The sequence below is a fragment of the Parasteatoda tepidariorum genome, chromosome 3, assembly GCF_982258835.1.
Source record: "Parasteatoda tepidariorum strain Cologne lab strain chromosome 3, Ptep-v5.0, whole genome shotgun sequence".
Classification (NCBI taxonomy): Eukaryota; Metazoa; Arthropoda; class Arachnida; order Araneae; family Theridiidae; genus Parasteatoda; species Parasteatoda tepidariorum.
In genome coordinates this window covers 80,934,506-80,954,452 of record NC_141757.1, presented here as the reverse complement: position 1 = coordinate 80,954,452, position 19,947 = coordinate 80,934,506, and the positions used below count along the sequence as shown (strand labels likewise).

The 19,947-nt window shown below is 30.2% G+C and overlaps 2 protein-coding genes across 2 annotated transcripts; both read right to left on the bottom strand.

Moving 5' to 3' along the window:
• Positions 1-7,612: 7,612 nt before the first annotated feature.
• LOC147813920 (uncharacterized) lies at positions 7,613-12,350 on the bottom strand. Its single transcript, XM_087159671.1, has one exon. The coding sequence runs from the start codon at positions 12,202-12,204 to the stop codon at positions 7,750-7,752; it is 4,455 nt and encodes a 1,484-aa protein (XP_087015797.1). The 5' UTR covers positions 12,205-12,350; the 3' UTR covers positions 7,613-7,749.
• Positions 12,351-12,640: 290 nt separating this feature from the next.
• LOC107447988 (uncharacterized) lies at positions 12,641-18,689 on the bottom strand. The gene is made up of 3 exons (XM_016063053.4): positions 18,025-18,689; positions 15,561-15,760; positions 12,641-13,912 (listed from the first exon to the last, which is right to left on the bottom strand). Exons 1-3 carry the CDS (start codon positions 18,410-18,412, stop codon positions 13,751-13,753), a joined length of 750 nt encoding a protein of 249 aa, XP_015918539.1. The 5' UTR covers positions 18,413-18,689; the 3' UTR covers positions 12,641-13,750.
• Positions 18,690-19,947: the final 1,258 nt, after the last annotated feature.

Here is a 19,947-nt window from a genome sequence, read left to right as displayed (position 1 = left end):
TTCCTATTATATTTAAAAAAAATTATTATCGTTCCGTATGTGTTTCAAAATGTCTTTTAAATGACTGATAGCAAATATGAAAGACTAAGTGCAACGTTGTAACAAATTTCATTTCGGTCCAGGTTAAGAATGATATTACTCATCGAAAACTGCGCGAACAAACATAAACAGTGGCGTAATCGCCCGTAATCGACCGAATTAAAAAAGGTTGCTTGTCGAATTATTTCAATATTCGGAACAACGTACTTATGTGAATCATTTTATTCCACGTTAAAATTCGTGAAATCCAAACACCGATCAGTATTAACTAACCAGCATCTCAAGGGATTACTGAGAAGTGCTATCACCAATTATTCACCAAATTTTAAAGAATTATCAAGAGAAGTAAAATAAATTTTTAATATTTGAATTCAATACACATATTTTGTACTTTTATTTATATATTTTCAATACATATAATTTCGGTAGAGAAAAAAATGTATACCTTTTTTGTATACCTTTTAAATACGTGTTTAATTGCAGCTCGCGACAAATTTCAAATTTTGAAAAATGGCTCGTTTATCAAGGAGCTTGGCCATTCCTGCCTTAGAATATTGTTTAGAAATCTTTTTTCATTTCCCTTTTGGGTTCAAAACTCTTGATCTCTGAAGTTTTTTTTTCGAAACTTTTTGTTCTCCGGATTCAGCTTCTATTTCCTTATTTGAGAATTTTCCATAAGTCATTTCCCCCCCTTTTTTTTCTTCTTCTTTTTTAAAACCTTTTGAGAATAAGGAGATTTTAATGTATCTTATGTAAGCATTGCTCACACCCCTTCTCTTCCCCCGTTGTCAGCAAAAATAAGCTAATAGCAAACCCCTCCAACTCCACCAGATGATTACGTTGTATTTGTACAGCCCCCTTTAACTTTTACATTAAAATAAGTTGTATTTGTCAGCAAGAGTCGGTTAAAGAATAAAATGATTAGTAAATGCATATAATTAAATACTCTGGTTGGTAGCTCCCCCAGAAAGCAAGCAACGTTACAGGAATCTTTGTATTTCCAATTACTTTTGATTGAAACAATAAGGATGACTGGTTAATCATTATTCCTACAAAGCAGACATTTTATAATGCCAGTATTATTTTTTTAGAGGTTGTAGAAAGGCACGCATAAACCTGTACAAAAATATATAATTTATTAGCTTTTATTGCAAACGTTTTTTTCGTATGGTAAGGTTCTCAAGCTTAATATTTTTTTAATTTTTATAATGATGTGTAGTGTTTTTGGATTCAATCTCGATATTAAAATGACCTTTTCGATCAAGCTATGGTTCATTGACTTTCGTTGTCAATAAAACCAAGGCCTTTGACTTTTTTTATTAAATGGATTGTACTCTACAAAAGTTAGTTGAAAAGAATAAGGATTATTAGACAAACTACTCTGGAGGACATTATGGGAATGCCGTCTTTACGGACAGGCGACGTCAATTAAGGCGTGAAAAAGTTCAAAGACCTCCCATGACAAAAAGCAGCATGTTGTACATTTACCCCCCATGTGAAGAAAATAATAAGACGTCTATAGCCCCCGGTAAATACTATAGAAAATCAACAGCGAGGGACAAATGGCGCTATTACTACTGCTTTTGATGGTGTCCGGTAAAGTCATTAGGTTCAGCTCCTGAAGAAGATTTTGAACCCTGGAGGGGTTTTTCTCTTGAAAGGGACAGCCATCTGTTCAGTCAATGCTTTTATTGCTGTTCAGATTGTATCAGTGATTACTTTATGTTCTACTATTTGAACGGTGAGAAAAAAAGAGCTAAGATTTTTATGGGCTTCTATAAGGGATTGTGTTACTTTCGAGATAATCGTGAGAAAATTATTTTTGAATTGCTAAAATGGTTGTTTAGCTAATCAATAGTATTTCTGCTGCGACATGGTGTATTAATGTAACGAATACCCTAAGCTACGAATTACTGATACAGAACTTAGATTTTTTAAATATTTTTTTTATGCAATAGTATGACTATGCAATAGTATGGTGGCATTTTTTTAACGCGATTTAAATGCATAATGGCATAAAACCTAGTTTGCATATACGGTTACATAATATCTAGTATAAAAGATGCCTGATAGTTGTGTGTGTAAGATTAGTTTATTTCTTATCAAAACTAAAGCTACGCATATCCTAAATGGTTAATTGGTGCCTACATAACTAATAGAATGGTAACTTTAACTAAAAGGTTGTTTATTTTTGGAGTAGTATAGGCTGACGTGAACAGTTAAGATTTAAACAGAAAATTTAAGTGCTTTGATTCAGGTCTACATCTTAACCTCACTAAATCAGAGGTTGATATGAGTGTATAAGATCATTGTTGGGGCATAAAAGGAGCTGCAATCGTAAGCTGCAATGACTGCTCTTTTTAAGAGAGATTAAAATTAAAACGGTATAAGCAACTTTCTTAGTATTTAACACTATTTTTGAGACTAGTGATTAAGTTATTAGACTCGATCTACTAAGAATATAAAAATTGATGTAATATTTTGAAATAAATGTAAATTTTGTAAACTATAAATTTCCATTTTCTGGTTAGGAGGGCATAAAGTCTGTATAGACCCTGTGTTGAATTTAAACCCAGCCGAACTCTGGTTACCCACAGTAATTTTTTTTCATCTTTATAAATCTATATATATATATTTTTAAAATTTAATAACAACTTTATTTAAAACAATAATGAAGTTTTTTAATCAATCCTTATACAGTGAGTTCAGAAGAGTCAGCCAGGTAGCAGCTGATATCAGTCTCTCCATCTTAGATGTCAGGCATTATTTATATGATATTATGCACACTTTCATCATTTTTTTTATTTTTTTTTAATTCTCTAAACGGATACTAATTTGAAATTATTAGTTGTCAAAATTATTACACTAATTCTAAATCAAAATTAGGCCCAAAAGATGTTCTGCTTGCCGCACACAGTCTGAAAAAAATGAAATATTTGTAAAACTCCAAGTTTTTGAAAGATTAAATCATTCAAATTTCTCGCGTGATTTTAAAACTAGTACATGTATTAAGGGGTTAGATCACGTTAGAATTCTTTTTTTCTTTTGCTTAAAATGATTCAAACAATGTTTTAAGAGCATAAACACTATCTAAGTACTACAGTTTTGAATTTGTGAAGATCACTTCGCAATACATTACCAGCTGATTTGTTTCCATATATTGCGTTTCTTAATTATTATTATTTATGTTAAGAACGATTTTCTGGCGATTTTAATTAGGAATGTTAAGTTTTATTAATAACAAAAAATCTCGCCACTCTCACAAAAAATCTGCATACGTAAAAACTCACACATACATCTGTAGCTGAGCCGCGATGGCTCAGGGGATACAGCGTTCGCCCTCCAATGAGGTCAACCGGGGTTCGATCCCGGCGATGGCTGGTCGATACCAATTCCACATCCGGCATGCACTGACCACAGTGCTGACGTGAAATATCCTCAGTGGTACACGGATCATGGGCTAGAGTCCCCTTGCCGTCAGGCTGACCATGGGAGGCTCTCGTGGTCTTCCTCTCCATGTAACGCAAATGCGGGTTAGTTTCATCAAAATATCCTCCACGAAGGCAAACTTCTACCAATACTTGACCCAGAAGTTCCCTTGTCTTCTAGAATGGGTTCAAAATTGCAAGGCTACATTAGTAGTTGTAAACCCAAAAATTGTGTCGGCTGTTCAACGACGGTTATAATACTTCTGTAGCTATTCACATATATAATTGATATTTTTTTTTCTTCTTTTTAATCTTTTTAAAAAATTACAGTTGCTGGTTAGACCATAGCAATCTTTTGAAAAAAAAAAATTCTTTTTTTAACAACTGAATTTAAAGCATTCACTTGGATACTTGCTAGCAACGTTACGCGTGAATCTTTCAATCAGGTTCTACACACACGCGTGACGTCACTTGAAGGTATCGAATTAAATCTGTTCCGGAAATTGCTTCTGCGTAATTTTAAACTAAACCCAAGCCTTAAAGTTGAAGCGTTTCCGAGCCATGCACAACCACGTGATTCAATACAACCATGTGATTAAAAGTATTCAAATAAAAGAAAAATCAATTTGCTCAAATCGTTGCAACTTCATCTAGAATATTGTGCACCAAATTCCTTGTTAATTTATGGATATAAAAGAAGAAAAAAGGACAAGCATGTTAAGTATTTTTTATCAAAAACTTTTTAGTAATTGTGAGAAAAATTGAAGATGAATAGAATTGTGTGTTCACACTAATTCTAAAAAGGTGTTACAGAATTTTTTTCCCGTTTCAAAAATTTCTAACAATGTTTAACAGTTTTGTATGCATTATTTTAATTGCACAGACTGAACATAGTTTACATAAAGCTGAATAAAATTTATTTACTGTTTCTCAATTGTAAAACGGTTCATAAATTTAGATATCCATTTAAGTATGCTTATCATAAAATTTTTGGTAATAACATAAGATTACTTTGAAGAAATGATGCTTTTATTTTTAACCCTTTGAATCAAATGTGCGGACAACAATGAAAAACAGTTTTATATCATTACGTTTTTATGTTATGTGATAAAAATAGATTTGAATCCTTTCAATTTTTTTCGTCCTGTATAAAATCAGTTTAAGCTGCTGACATGCGTTTCATTCACTTAACAACAATAGATTAAGCGAATTATCTGATTTTTAGAATAATTGTTATAGTCCAGAAGGTCAAAATATTCGTTAAACATTTCAGCCCAAAACGTTTCCTTCTTCTTTTTCTTATGAACATATATTTTAGTTTGATGGAAATAATTTTGTTGAAATATATAGCACATATTGCAGGAAAAATAATCAATAAAAATATGCGAATTAAACATAATTTAGACAGTTTGTAACTACAATAATAGCTAAATTTAAATTCGATGAACCGTAGAATAGGCTTAGAAATTTCAATTGAAGAAAGATATCTAATAGACCGGCATATACATTTGAGAATATTTTCCCAAGGTATTAGTAAAATAGAGTAAAACTCTAAAAAAGAGTACGTTTGAAACTAACCCACCAATCCATTACCAGATGAAAAATTGAAAACTGTAAGGCCCATAAAACTAGTCAGTCAACATGATTTCTCAAAAATTAAAGCACCGATCTAATTTAAGTTATGCGCATTTCCTTTTGATAAAGCTGACGAGTGATTTTTCAAATTTCACTTAAATTCTTCGATTTGGGATTATGTTAGATGCCCCTAAATATGCGAGTGTGAAAAAAAAAAGCAAATTTAATTTTTTTAAAAATTTTATTTTTATTAATACAAGGTAAGTACATGTTATTCTAAGATAAAACATTTATTATAAATTCGTACAATTTTTATCTGTTAAAAAGTTCAATTTCGCAAGAAGTTGAAATGAATTTTAATAAAGCTATAAGTTACTCAGAAGCGTTTTTTTTTCCCTTCTAAGAAACCTCCGAAAACTTATGAACAGGAGAATTTTAGTGTAATTAAAACTTAACAAAACATCGTTTAAATATTTTAATCAAATAACTCTTTCATTTAATAGTCCTCATTCATGATATAAAAAATTAATCATAAAATTTTTTTATGACTTTCAAAGCAAACGTAATTCCTAAAATTCGACATTTACTTATTAGAGAAGTACTTAACCTGTACTAAGAGGTTAATTCAAATTTTGAACTAATTATGTTTCTTTGCACTATAACATCAGTTTATTTTCAGACAAGTTTATTTCCGAGAACAAATTTTTGTTTCTGTCTCCATTAGCTTTTTATATAATTCGGAGTGATAATAATTGTCTTCAAACTTAGAGCCATATCTATGATAATATTTGGATATGTAATTTGAAATTTTCTTCACAATTTTGTTTGTTTAAAAAGTTGATTTTTGGAGAATTTCAAACATATTACTGCTTTTTAAATGTATTTGAAAAGTTTTCCATCAATAAATGAACTTTTAAATTTATTAATAATGTCAAGTTTAGTAAAAAGAAAGTTTTCCTTACTTTTTCTCATGTTGAATTGGAATTTTGAAGTTTCCACAGTATTTTTTACATTAATTATTATTATTTATAAATATTTCATTACACAGTACCAAAAGTAATTCTTTCAACACCACTGTTTTATTTTAATATTTTTTTTTGAATTTTCTTTATTAATAGCATTTCTTGAAAAATATTCATTAAAAACATTACATTAAGTTTTAAAAAAAAAGAAGAAGATGAAGAAAAAAACTTTATTACACCTTTGTTTGTAATATATGAACTTTGCGTTAACTTTAGATGCATTACAATGTTTCGAAAAATGTTCTATTGGACAGTTACCAAAATTTAAATTTTAAGGAACTTAGATTATCTCTAAATCTTGAAGTTCTGAAAATACTTACTATTTTTGTTAAGTAATTGTGTTCACGCGGATCTGCATAGAGAATGCAAAATCCCACCCCTATATCTTTCTGAAAAAATGCCTTAAACAATCTCATAAAATCCGATTAAATTTACAAGTCGACAATGTTAATTTAGACCAAAACATTTGACAGAAATCATATATTTATTAGGTAAAATTAAAAAAAGTACAAATACATATAGGAATAGAACATGACTAGACAATTTACTGAGATCATCATTTGTGACAAAAGCATAATACTGTTTTGAAGTAATTCAATTGTACGAAAACACACAGCTTTACAAGCACATGGTAAAAATGGCTTAAATTATAACAAAATATTAGTATTATCGTATACTGATAAGCAAATATAATCAAAAATCTGTTTAAATAATTAAGAGGATTCTACCCTCACATGGAATTCAATGTCATGATAGTGGATTTTAGGTTAAATTTTTGATTTTCGTTTTCTTAATATCTTTCGTACTTAATCTTCTGATGGTAAAATTTGACATCTAAAATCTTTCAAAAAAGAATTGAATTTCTATTAATTATTTCTCAACGCTTAAAATTTAACTGTTTCACAGTTCAAACTGATTTCGATGATGCTAAAAAATTCTTTAGTTTAAATTTATCAAAAACAGAGATTTTTATTAATAGTCTGGAAGCAGACAAATATACTATTTAATTACCTTTCAAATACTGCTGAATTTTATTGGTATAATTTTATCCGAAAAAATTAATGAAGAATCTGAAATACTGCACGCTTTATATCTAGACTTCTGATTGAGTGACTGTGATATCATACTGTCCAAATAAATAATTAGACCAACAAAAGAACGTCTTTTCTTTCCAGCCGCTACGTGCGAACTCTCGACCTTTATTTACAACATCTACATTTGCTGACAGCGCCATCGCAACATGGAGGCATGACACCCCCCCGACAAGATTGCGCTACACCTGGTATAGCGAAATCTGATCCACACTATAGGATAATATATATATATATACAAAAATATATTTAACACTTAATTATAAATAAAACAGATGAATAGAACACTTGTTACAATTACTTACACATAAAATATGCAAAACGCAGATGAAAATAGTAGAAATATGACAGATGTATAGTTGCTTGGTTATAACGCATCATATATACAATTACTATGTACAAATCAAATTTATATAAAACTGGTATATATTTCTATATAACTACAGATGAAAAGAAACCTTGATACAATAGATTCGATATTACCATGAAAATTAAATTTCAATTGAATTATGTATATTTACAGATGAAAAGAAGCCTAGTTATAAAACAGATTATTATATATGTTAGTTTGTTTTCTAATAAACACACCAACATTCAATCACTTACTAGTCTTGATAGACCATCAGCATTTTTTAATTGAGCACCTGGGCAGTGTGTGATGTGAATATTGTACCTTTGGAGAGCTAAAGCCCACCGTTGCAACTTAGCAGATTGTGGTGCTGACTTCTGTAAAAATATTAGAGGATTATGATCAGTTATAATATCAATATTCGCACCAAACACGTAATTTTCAAACTTTTTGATCGACCATACTACAGCATACGCTTCACGTTCAATAGTAGCCCAGTTTTGCTGCACTTTGTTCAGTTTTTGGCTAGCAAAACTGATTGGGCATAGTTGACCGTTATCATCTCTTTGGGATAAACAAGCACCAACACCATAGGAACTTGCATCACACTGTATAACATAAGGTTTTTTTGGATCTGGAGCATAAAGGGAAGGAGCTTCACTCAACTTTTTCTTTAGTTTTTGGAATGATAATTCCTCTATGTCAGTCCAAGGAATAAGCTCTGGAACTTTCTTTTTGGTTAAATCCGTCAATGGTTTTGCTATCTCAGCATAGTTTTTTATATAATTTCTGTAATAATTGAAGAGACCTAACGCACTTTTTAAAGCTGACTTGGTTTTAGGTGTTTCGATAATTTCAATAGCACGAAGCTTTTCAGGATCTGGTTCATGTCTACCATCTCCTATAATATGACCTAGATACTTGATTTGTGTTTTTGCGAAAACGCATTTCTTGACATTAACGGTGAATTTCAGATCAGTTAATTTGGTCAGTACCATATCTAACTGTTTAAGATGCGTATACCAGTCACAAGAAAATATAGCTATATCATCGAGATATGCTTTGCAGAATTCACGATATTCGCTTAAAGCACTGTTCATCACTTTCTGAAAAGAAGCTGCTGCGTTGCGGAGGCCAAATGGCATTACCTTCCATCTATATTGGGCTTGATGAGTTTTAAATGAAGTAAGATCACGGCTTTCCTCTTCTAAAGGAATTTCCCAGTACCCTTTTAAGACATCTAGGCAAGATATAATTTTAGCATGCCCAATTTGGTTGATGAGGTCCGCTGAATTTTCCATTGGGTAATCAAAGGGTTTTGTTACGGCATTTAACTGTCTGAAATCGATGCATAATCGCATACTGCCATCCTTCTTTGCCACGCAGACAACTGGGTAAGCAATGTCTGCTTCGCTGTGTTCGATAAGACCTAGATTCTCTAATTCCGAAATTTGTTTGTCGACTTCAGTCTTTAAAGATTCGGGAATTTTGTAAATGTAGGGTTTCTTCCTCTCAGCACCTGGTATTAATCGAATTTTATGTTCACCTACATTAGCTACTTGTACTTTACCAGAGAATAATGATGCATGCTTGTGCAAAAGTTCAAGCAACTCGGTTTGTTTACTTTCTTCTAAATGACTAACATCTACCTCAATGTCATCTTTTCTTAACGAAGGTGTTATAATCGGTGTAGGATGAATTTCACCAAATTCAACATCGTCTTCAAATATAACACCCACAGTTTGTGCTCTAGCATGAAAATGTCTTATTTTGTTAGCATGAATATGTCGCACATTGCCATCTGGTAATTTAACCTTATATGAATTAGGATTAACTCGTTCTATTATTTCGCCTGGTCCCGTCCATCTTGCGTATAGTTTATTCGAAGAATCCGGAATGAGTAAATAAACTAATTCACCTTTCTTAAACTCTTTCATTCTTGTACTTCGATTAAAATAATGAGCATAAGAATTTTGTTTTTTAGTTGTAGTCAAAGAAGCGAGATCTGCGGCCTTTTCCAAATTTATTTTTAATTCCTGTAAATAATCTACTGCCGAATTGCTAAGATTTAGGGGTAGTGGAATCTCACCCGACCAAGAAGATTTTAAAACTGACAAGGGACCTCTAGCTTCGCGTCCATACATAAGTTTAAAAGGAGATATGCCCGTCGTACAATTTGGTACTTCGCGGTACGCAAAAAGTAAATATGGAATATGTTTATCCCAATCGGTAGGATCTGAACGGATAACATGGTGCAACATCTGTTTAAATACCCTATTCCATTTTTCTACTAAACCATTGGAGGCTGGGTAAGACGGAGTGGAAAATCGAGGACTTGCTCCTAACCTATTTTCAAATTCTTTCGTCAATTGCGACGTAAAATTAGTACCCTGGTCACTGCAAATTACTTCTGGAATTCCGGTACGCATGAATATCTCTAAAAGGGCGTCGCATGTTGTCTTAGCAGACAAATTTTTTAGTGGGACGACTTCAGGCCATCTAGAATTTTGATCAATTAAACATAAACAATATTTGTGTTTTCTACCTGAGGGTGGAACAATTTCTCCAATTAAATCTATATTTACCGTGTGAAAAGGATATGGAGCTCTAACAACAGGGGTTATAGGAATTTTATCAGATTTTCGCTCCGGGCTCTTTAATTGACAATTTTTGCAGGTTTTACAATAATTTTCAACATCTTTTGAAACATTAGGCCAATAAAAGGATAATTTTATGCGTTCTTTAGTTTTCCGTATTCCTAAATGATTCTCATTATGAGCTAATTGAAGAACTTTATCCCTATAAATTTTAGGTAATACTAACTGATATATTGTATCGCCACTAATTTTATCTTTATGAAATAATAAATCATCCCGCAAAAAGAAATTATTCTTTTTCAAACTAGCATCTTGAAAAGAATTCTTTAAAGTTAAACAATCTTTCTGCATTTCTCGAAATTTGTTAGCCTCCGAATATTCATCACTAGAACTGCATAATTTATTAGTATCCGACATTAAATAAACAACGCACCCTGTTTCACTTTCTTTCGATTGAGAAAATGAATCCTCTGACCTTGGTGAACTTATATTCATTTCTTCCCCCACGTCTACTGACGGGTCGAATTCTAAAACTAAAGTGTTTTCGATTTCAGCTGAATCATCATTTTGACAAATCAAAGAATTATAAGCGTCCGGTGTAATTAAGCAAGGGATGTTTAATTTATCTGTTAAAGCAAACAAAATATTTGAACTATAAAATAGACAATCGTCAGGGTTTTTATAATAAACTGGCAATACTGCTAATTTCGCCTCGACTTGTTCTTTAAATGCGGATTGTAAAATTATTTTTCCCTTAGCTTCTATTTCTAAAGACGGAAGTAGGGTCGTATTCAAAATAGAGATCTCAGCCCCGCTATCGATGATTGCGTCTATTTGTCTACTTGCAATAGAAATAGAGACTTTTTGTAAAGGGTACAAATTAATTTCATTTGAAGTTTTAGAACTCTGCAAATGTTTCGAATTTACATTTGTAACCACTGCAGTGTTATCACTGGATTTATTTATAGACGTTTGTGTGTTACTTCGTGTTTTGTTTTGAATATCATTACTGGCTTTATTTGATTGCTCATAGTATTTATTTCTTCTATTTGGGCAACTCTTAGCCATATGTGAGTTACTAGAACAGATATAACATTCGCGTGTGTAGGGAAAATATTTGTTTTCTCTAGTAAATGGGGAGTTTCTGAAAGGAGGCGGAACATACTTATGGTTTCCATTCGAATTGTGATTGTTGTTATAAGCCCTTAATTCGGTTCTCTTTTCAGTTATAATTTTTCCTCGAGATGTAAAATATAAGTCACATTCTTTTGCTAACTCAAGTGGCTTAAACCATTTTTCGCCCTGCCTAACGTTAATATGTGAGGCTGTATCTCGATCTAGTGTTCGAAACAGTTTGTCTGACACTATCAATTGCTTTAAAGTTTCAAAATCCTTTACTCCTCTCAAATTTAAATAGTAATCGAAACTCGTAGTTAGGCGCGAAGCAAATTGTATATGTGTTTCGTTTTCTCTTGATGCCCTTCTAAAATTCTCTAATACTGCCTGCGCTGTGGGTTCAAATTCTCTCAAAACAATTGATTTAATCACCTCATAATTGTTTAGATCTTTCTCTGTTATATAAGTTAAAATATTAGACGCCTTTTCCTCTAACAAGTTTAGTAAAATCTCTGCTTTATATTTCTCGGATATATTTTTTGTGTTAAAGGCTCTTTCTAAGGAAGTAAAAAAAAAGCCCCACCCTTCCGACTTACTCGGCACTCGAATTGTTAATGTTCTCACACTTTTTATTAAATTTTCTAAATTATCGCAATCCGTTTCACTGGTCACTGTAGTCTTAGACGTGTCAACTAGGTTACCTCTAATATTCGCAATTTCTAACTGCTTTTCTAATTGAGCTAATTTTAACTTTTCTAACTCTATTTCCTGTTCTGATTCCCGTTTTGCTTTTTCTAACCTTTCCTTTTTTTCTTCCAAAACATTCTCAATTAGATCACGTAAAAACTCAATATCATTTTTAAATTCATCGCTAGATTCAATTAAGCGCTTTAAATCCACTATTTTAGCATTTTCGGGAATTATTAAACCCAATTCTTCTGCAATCGTAATTAACTCATCCTTTTTAAGGTTCAACTTAAGTGCCATTTTTATATTTAGTTATTAAAAGAACTACACTTTAATATCAGTAACTCAATCAACTAATCACTACGCTTTCATCGAAAGCAATTCTCTTCACTAAACACTAATTAACAAAGTAAACTAACTCCTCTAAAGCAATACACATAGTAAACTAAAAGCATCACAAATTACAATTAATCGAAGATTCCACTTACCCCTACAACTTAAATCATACTCAATTATTATTATTCAAAAGGGGAACGCCATTGCACTTCCGCTGTATCGGGATCGTTGTCCAACGAAACCAAAACTATCGCTCAAGACACAGAATTAAATATTGTAATCCATAACTTTACATAAATCATCTCTAGGTCTACTGGCCATGTTTTGGCTCTGGTTCTCGAAAGAGAGCGTGCTGTGATATCATACTGTCCAAATAAATAATTAGACCAACAAAAGAACGTCTTTTCTTTCCAGCCGCTACGTGCGAACTCTCGACCTTTATTTACAACATCTACATTTGCTGACAGCGCCATCGCAACATGGAGGCATGACAGTGACGGTGTAGTATTTCAGATACTGCTGAATAGAGTAAATATCCACCATCTTTTGTGAAAATTAAATAAAAAGGTTAAAAGCATATTTAGAATTTTCTTCCCATTCCGTATTTGATATCGGTGGAGGAAAGAGGCTCCTTAAGGACAATACATAATCACAACAATACCAGCATATGACTTACATTACATAAAAATTTGAACTTTTCTAAAGAATCTAAGCATAAAATTGCAAGAATGAAAATGAACATTTACAAAGAGCAGCTATGAAAAATGAAAAAAAATTATAATAATTACAATTAATTAAAGTTTAAGTTCGTAAAATAATCAAATATGAAATTCCATAGCTAAAATACAACAAAAAAATAATAATGTTTAATATTTCGAAATTTATTAAATTTAAGACAAAATAAATTATTTAAAAATGAGCAATTTGGGTCATCTTCAATTTTTAAAAGGTACTTCACCAAGAAATGGGAAAAAGTAGCAACGTCGGAGAAAAAGAATAAAAATGCTTTATAATTGTATTATATGGCAATTAAAGGGAAAAAGTCAAACCTTTAAGGTAAATTACTATGAAAATTTTAAAATAAATCCAAAAAAATAAAAAGTATAAAACTGTCATATGATAACTGACTCAGCTCATAGCTTAAAGTCTCATTTCTTTAAAAATTAAAATATCTTATTTACAAAATGGTATTTACATATGCTTTAAAATGTACGCTTACATGTACGATAATACAATTCCATAATACAACACGACAAGCTTTCAATGCATACTAAAATATACACTGCTGTTTTCCACTTTTAAAGAAGCGAAATCTCTATCTTGGGAATATCGAGCTCAGCGGTAAACTTATACAAAACTTTCTCTAGGTTTCACCACATTTCCTTTGGATTGCAAGATTCAATTTGTTGTACAAGGAAAGCTTCACTACAGTGAAAAATTCACTTTTTCACATGTACGTACTCAGATGTTATAGTGATTAGTTGGAAGAGTGCTTCTTGCTGTGTGATATTTAAACGGCCCTGCCTTCGGACGACCTGTCATTTGCCAGCTTTGTTCTTTGATTTTCAAGAGTCTGCTTTCTGTATTTTATTCGTCGATTCTGGAACCAAATTTTGACTTGGGATTCGGTGAGGTTTAGAACTTGAGCTAGATACGTTCTCTCTTGACCAACCTGAAATAGATGGAAATCGTTATTAATATTCGAACAAATAAGGATTACTTAGTGTGATAAAATCTAATCAAAACCATAAAACTGAAGCGAAACCAAAACCGAAGACACGCCCTCACTATTTTAATTCTCTGCAGAGAGAGTGGCTCCCCTCCCCCCGTCGCTTTATTAGCCGGACAACCATCTCGCGAAGTCCAGCAATTTACGGTAGAACAGTCTAAGGAGAACAGATTAATCTTAAAGATACCTTTTATTTATTCGAATAATAATCTAATCAAAATTTTTCTCCTGAAGTTAAGTGTTTTCCAGAATTTATAAACATCTATTTTAAAAAATTCTTCGTTAATTGCGGCAAATTTTCAACACTTTTTTTTTCTTTCTAATATGTAGAGTTAAAAGACAATTTAAAGAAAAATTTGAATTGAAAATTGATGGTTTGAAATAGATACACATTAATTTATATAAATATTACGCATGCTGGTTAGCTATAGTTACATGATTTTCGTCTAAATGATAAAAAAAAAGAAAGAAATTATAAAATCTTAAAATAAAAAATACTTAATCTTATATTATGATTCTGATCTTTGGCAATTTAAATAAATTTTAAGAGAAAAGAATATTTAATTCTCTATCTCATAACAAACATCTCATAACAAATAATACAATAATAGACAGAAATGTGATTTCTTAATGTTGTTTTAACTGCTGATTTCTCAATCCAACAAATTACTAAAATAATCTTAAGTTTCAAAATATATTTTTGTTTGTTTTTGTTTAGATATTCATAACAATACTTCAACATCATAAAATATCAAGTCTATTAAATTTCAGCGAAGGGGACATTTGATTAGTGTTGCGGTGCGATTATATGTTATTAAACACTAAATCCCTAGCAAAAATCTGAATAACGTCAATGAAACTATGGATTTTTCATGTACTTGACTAAATCTTGAAAAACATTTTATATATGCTGAGTCATTAGTATTAACCATAAGGTAATTAAAATGGGAATCAAAAACATTGATTTCCTGTATGTTAATATAAACAATATTAACCAAAGAAATGACAATTTCAGAAGAATGTTAATGTATAATGATAGATATAGTATAGGACATACTTTGGTAACTGCCATAACAAATAATAATTAAAGTAAATTGTAGTTTAGACAACTAATTTGATTATTAATGCGCCAAATTTTTTACTTACACGTTCAAAATAATTCTTTTCGTAGTACAATGTATCGAAGTTATTTTAAAATGATTTGAAGAAAATTTGTGATAATCAGATTCATTACAAAGCAGTGTCTGATATTTTTGGTATCTCGATTTTTTTTTTTGGTAATTAATCAAATTTTTTACTGGCAACTGGAATGTTGAAACGCGCTTATTCGTCAACTTTGTTTAACTTAGATCTAAAAATCAGAGTTTTTATACTTTAAATAACTTTCTTAACTATGTTTCTCATTCTAACTTTAAAAATGAGGTATAAAATAAAAAAAGACGTAATAATCTTACATAATTAGATTTTCTCTGGCAGTATTTCATTAGATTAAGCTATTTGGTAAAGGAACGTAGAATTTAATGGTTCAGGAAGCAGAAATGGTCATGCTGCGCCAAACAGAATCTTGACGTAATTATAAACTAAAACTCACCATATATTGTGATCTGCTGAACTCCTGTTCTAGTCGAGCCATTTGATCTGCAGAGAAGATGGTTCTCACTCTTTTAGACTTTCCTGATTCTATTTCAACAGAAATTGTTGGGCTCTTCCTTTTATTGGTACAAGAATTCCCACTCTCAGAACTTTCTGGTGAGGAAGTATATCTGCTAATTTCAGACTCAGTAGCTCTGTCTAAAAATTAAGAAAATGCATATTAATGAACTATTTTAGGAAACAAATCTCAGTTTGTGAGGCAGAAAATTTTAATTAAAAAATTTTGCTAGCCATAAGAATTGTGGTCATGCATATCTGTGATTAAGCTATTTGCTTTATCTTTACATTTTTAGAAATTTAGAATGGTTGCTTTATTAATTTTTACTGCTTAAATATTGCAAATTCCATCATTTTAATTCTTTCGAAAACATTTGGCATTAAAGATCTAACTATTATATGACTAATTATCAATGAATTAAAAAACTCAATCTACTACTACAAATTGTATAATTGGGTTCAGTGCAGTTTCAATATTCAAAAAAGAAAAAAAAAAGTCCATCCTAGAGTGAAGAAACTTTGTATTCTCTGGAAATCTTCTTAAACCAGAGTATGAATACGGTTATGAAATAATTAAGTCTAGTCAGATAATTTAAGAATGAAACAATATATTAATGATATTATTGTATATTAATAGGCTTGTTTTGATTTTAAAAAAAATTGATTCTGTCAAATATTGCAATCAATAATAGCTAAGCTAATTAGAGAATGAAAATAAAGCTACATGCATTAAAATTGAACAGTATATAACGGAATAACTGATAAAATTAAGTATTACAATAATATTTATAATATTTTTTCAATGGAAAATTTTATGACATAATTGTAAACATAAGATTATTACATCAACAAGATTATATTATATTTATATAAATTCTAACATCAGATGATTTTAATAAGAAATAAATAAAAAGTAAAAAAAAGTCAATATTATGATAAAATTTATGTTTAGCTAATGGGTAAGCCATAATTGAAACCATACATTTAAAACCATAAGATTATTGCATTATATTTATATATGTATTACAACATATGATTATTGCATTATATTTATATATGTATTACAACATATGATTATACAGCATTTCATGCCATAATTGAAACCATAAGATTATTTTAAGAAAAAAATATCTTTATTGACCAACACATTTTACCATTCAAAATCAAATAGCAAGAAGTAACTTCAAATGATCTTCATTTTTATAAAGAGAAAATTTCTTTTATTACAAATAATTTTGTTAAAATTAAAAATTGTTTTTTGATAAAATTGTTAAAATTTTGTTAAAATTTAATTTTAAAAAAAAGTTAGTTTTTTAAAAAGTATCAGAAATCTAGAACTAGAAAGAAAATTATTTTTTCCTAAGTAAAAGCATTGTATTCATTTGATAATGCATAAGCATTGTATTAAACACAAATCTAATAAGTAGTCACTAAATAAGTAGAAAATATTTGAACGTTTATCCTAGTAAGAGGGCACAAAAACCTCGAAAGTTTTTTTTTTTTTTCATTTCAGAGGAGAGAAAATAAAATTAAGCTTATAAAAATTAAGACATTAAAGATATTAGACACTCCTTAATAAGGAGTTTGATTAACAACCATAATAAAATTGATATACCCAAATTATTAGACAGCAATTTGTAAAAAACTTGATTAATTACCAAAAAAAAAAAAAAAAAAATCGAGATACCAAAAATATCAGACACTGCTTTGTAATGAATCTGATTACCAACTATTTAAAAAGCCAAATTGAAAATCGGATCAATGATTTCTGAAAAATACGATTGAATATTGATTATCCTGGAGAACTTGACTTAAAACTTAAGATACAGTACTGATCACCGCAACTTTTCCAAAAATTCAGATTTCCGAAAATCATTCTAACACATTTTACAGACAAAAAAAAAAAAAAAAAAAATTTTAAAATTTAAAAAAAAATTAATAAAATAAACTTGATGAATAGTTCTTGAATAAAAAAAAACTAAAACAAAAAGTAACTGTTGCATAAATAATAACCCAAAGAAAAATTTTGCACTTATTAAAACTTTACTATCATACTCAGAAACTAATTCGAAAATCGAAACTTGGGTACCCTATTTGAAAAATAAGTAAAATATCACTGAACGTTAATAGTTAATAAATCAATTCAATATGAAACTGATTTAAAAACACTAAAAATCTACTTTTAAAAGTAGGAAAATCTTATAATAAAAGCTTAAACAACATGAGCAAAAACTTACCAATATAGAAACTTAGGCATCATATTTGAAAAATAAATAAGATGTCAGTAAACGTTAATAATTAATAAATCAATTCAATATGAAACTGTTTTAAGAACACTAAAAATCTGCTTTTAAAAGTAGGAAAATTTTATTTTAAAAACTTAAACAACATGAACAAAAACTTACCAATATAGAATTCGGGAGAATAACTTGATGAACTGGAGATTGGTGAGGAGACATGGTAATGATTTGATGAGGACTCCAAAGATCCCATCTCTGGTTGACTGCTGCTTTCATTGCTATATGCCGAATCATTAGAATCATTTGTTTCATTTAATCCCAAGATGGAAGCGATGCCAAATTTTAATTCATTCTTTTGACTTGGCTGATTGGCAACAGATAAGCTTGGTTGCACACTGTACTGATGGTAATAATTCCCATAATGATAATAGGGCAGATAATCAAATCTAGGCTGCACACGTGGATTAATGGATACCATGGATGCTGATTCAGGTATTGAAATTTTCAAAGGCTTATAGTAGGGGGTATATCTGCTCTGCATTACTACTTGCATGATGACTTTGTAAAATCAAAACAAAGAAGGTGAAAAGTAAATATAAAACGAGAGAGTAACTTATGTCAGAAGTGCTAAGTCAGATATGGGAGACCAAACCAAAAAGTATTTTTATTTAGAGGTAGACTAAATATCCCCACTCCCCTCTGGTATCAAGGGGGTCCGGTTTTCGTCCACCAATGATCGAAACTTCGTTCTAAATGCCTTTCCTTATTAGCTGCGATTGACTTTGGGGGTTACTCCCCCTAAGAGAGGGAGGAGTTAAACTGGATGTACCAAATTTTTTGTACAGGAAAAATATGTGTCGATAATAATTGTTTTTAAATTCGGTTATTAGGTAAACATTATAAATGTGTATTTTGGAAAAAGAGATGGTCATTAGATTGTGCAAAAAATAGGACATTATCTTTTCTTGAAATATTTTATCTTTGTTTTTATTAAATTAATACTGCATTTATGTATGCAATACACAGATAGGTATTAAAGGAACGATAAAACAACTCATTAAAAAACCCAGCAGGTTAAAAAATTTACGGAAAAAAAAAACGTTATAGGCTGGGGAAAGATGTTCAGTCTAAAAAATAAGTTCAAACTCGCCTTCTAGGCATAATAGAATGTATATATTTAAAAAGCATAATTTTTTTTAGCAACATTCAAATAAAAATGACCGCATTAATTTTTTTTTCATCGAATAAAATAAAAATGTAGTACATTGCATGAAACATTTTCCATTGTTATCGGGACATTCTTATTTCCTAAAATTTCGTTCCAGTAGAATCAGGAACTACAATCTGTGAAACCAAATGTATATAATATTACGGTGGAATATTTCGGGAAATTTCAATTGAATGCTTTTTCATTTAGAACTAATCTGTTTACCGTAAGAAAAAAGAAAAAAAATCAATGAGAAAAGCGAGAAAGGGGCAGAACTCCCTAGTTTATAATTATGAAACAAATCTCCAATATTTTAAAAATATTCGTATCCCACATAACTTTAAATATTTTTTTAATCGAATGTTCAGATTATACTCAGGCAGAACTCCCTAGTTTATATTGATGAAACAAGTCTCGAATATTTTAAATATATTCGTATCCCACATAATTTTAAATATTTTTTAATCGAATGTTTAGATTATACTCAGGCAGAACTCCCTAGTTTATATTGATCAAACAAGTCTCGAATATTTTAAATATATTCGTATCCCACATAATTTTAAATATTTTTTAATCGAAGGTTTAGATTATACTCAGGCAGAACTCCCTAGTTTATATTGATGAAACAAATCTCGAATATTTTAAATATATTCGTATCCCACATAATTTTAAATATTTTTTAATCGAAGGTTTAGATTATACTCAGGCAGAACTCCCTAGTTTATATTGATGAAACAAATCTCGAATATTTTAAATATATTCGTATCCCACATAATTTTAAATATTTTTTAATCGAATGTTTAGATTATACTCAGGCAGAACTCCCTAGTTTATAGTGATGAAACAAATCTCGAATATTTTAAATATATTCGTATCCCACA

Bases quoted from the DNA above. Each gene is read 5' to 3' on its own strand.
- LOC147813920 (XM_087159671.1), bottom strand. From the start codon at position 12,204: ATGGCACTTAAGTTGAACCTTAAAAAGGATGAGTTAATTACGATTGCA.
- LOC107447988 (XM_016063053.4), bottom strand. From the start codon at position 18,412: ATGCAAGTAGTAATGCAGAGCAGATATACCCCCTACTATAAGCCTTTG. The intron at 15,761-18,024 runs GTAAGTTTTTGT...CTTAATTTTTAG, and splicing joins TTCTCCCGAATTCTATATTG to ACAGAGCTACTGAGTCTGAA. The intron at 13,913-15,560 runs GTGAGTTTTAGT...CATCTATTTCAG, and splicing joins TCAGCAGATCACAATATATG to GTTGGTCAAGAGAGAACGTA.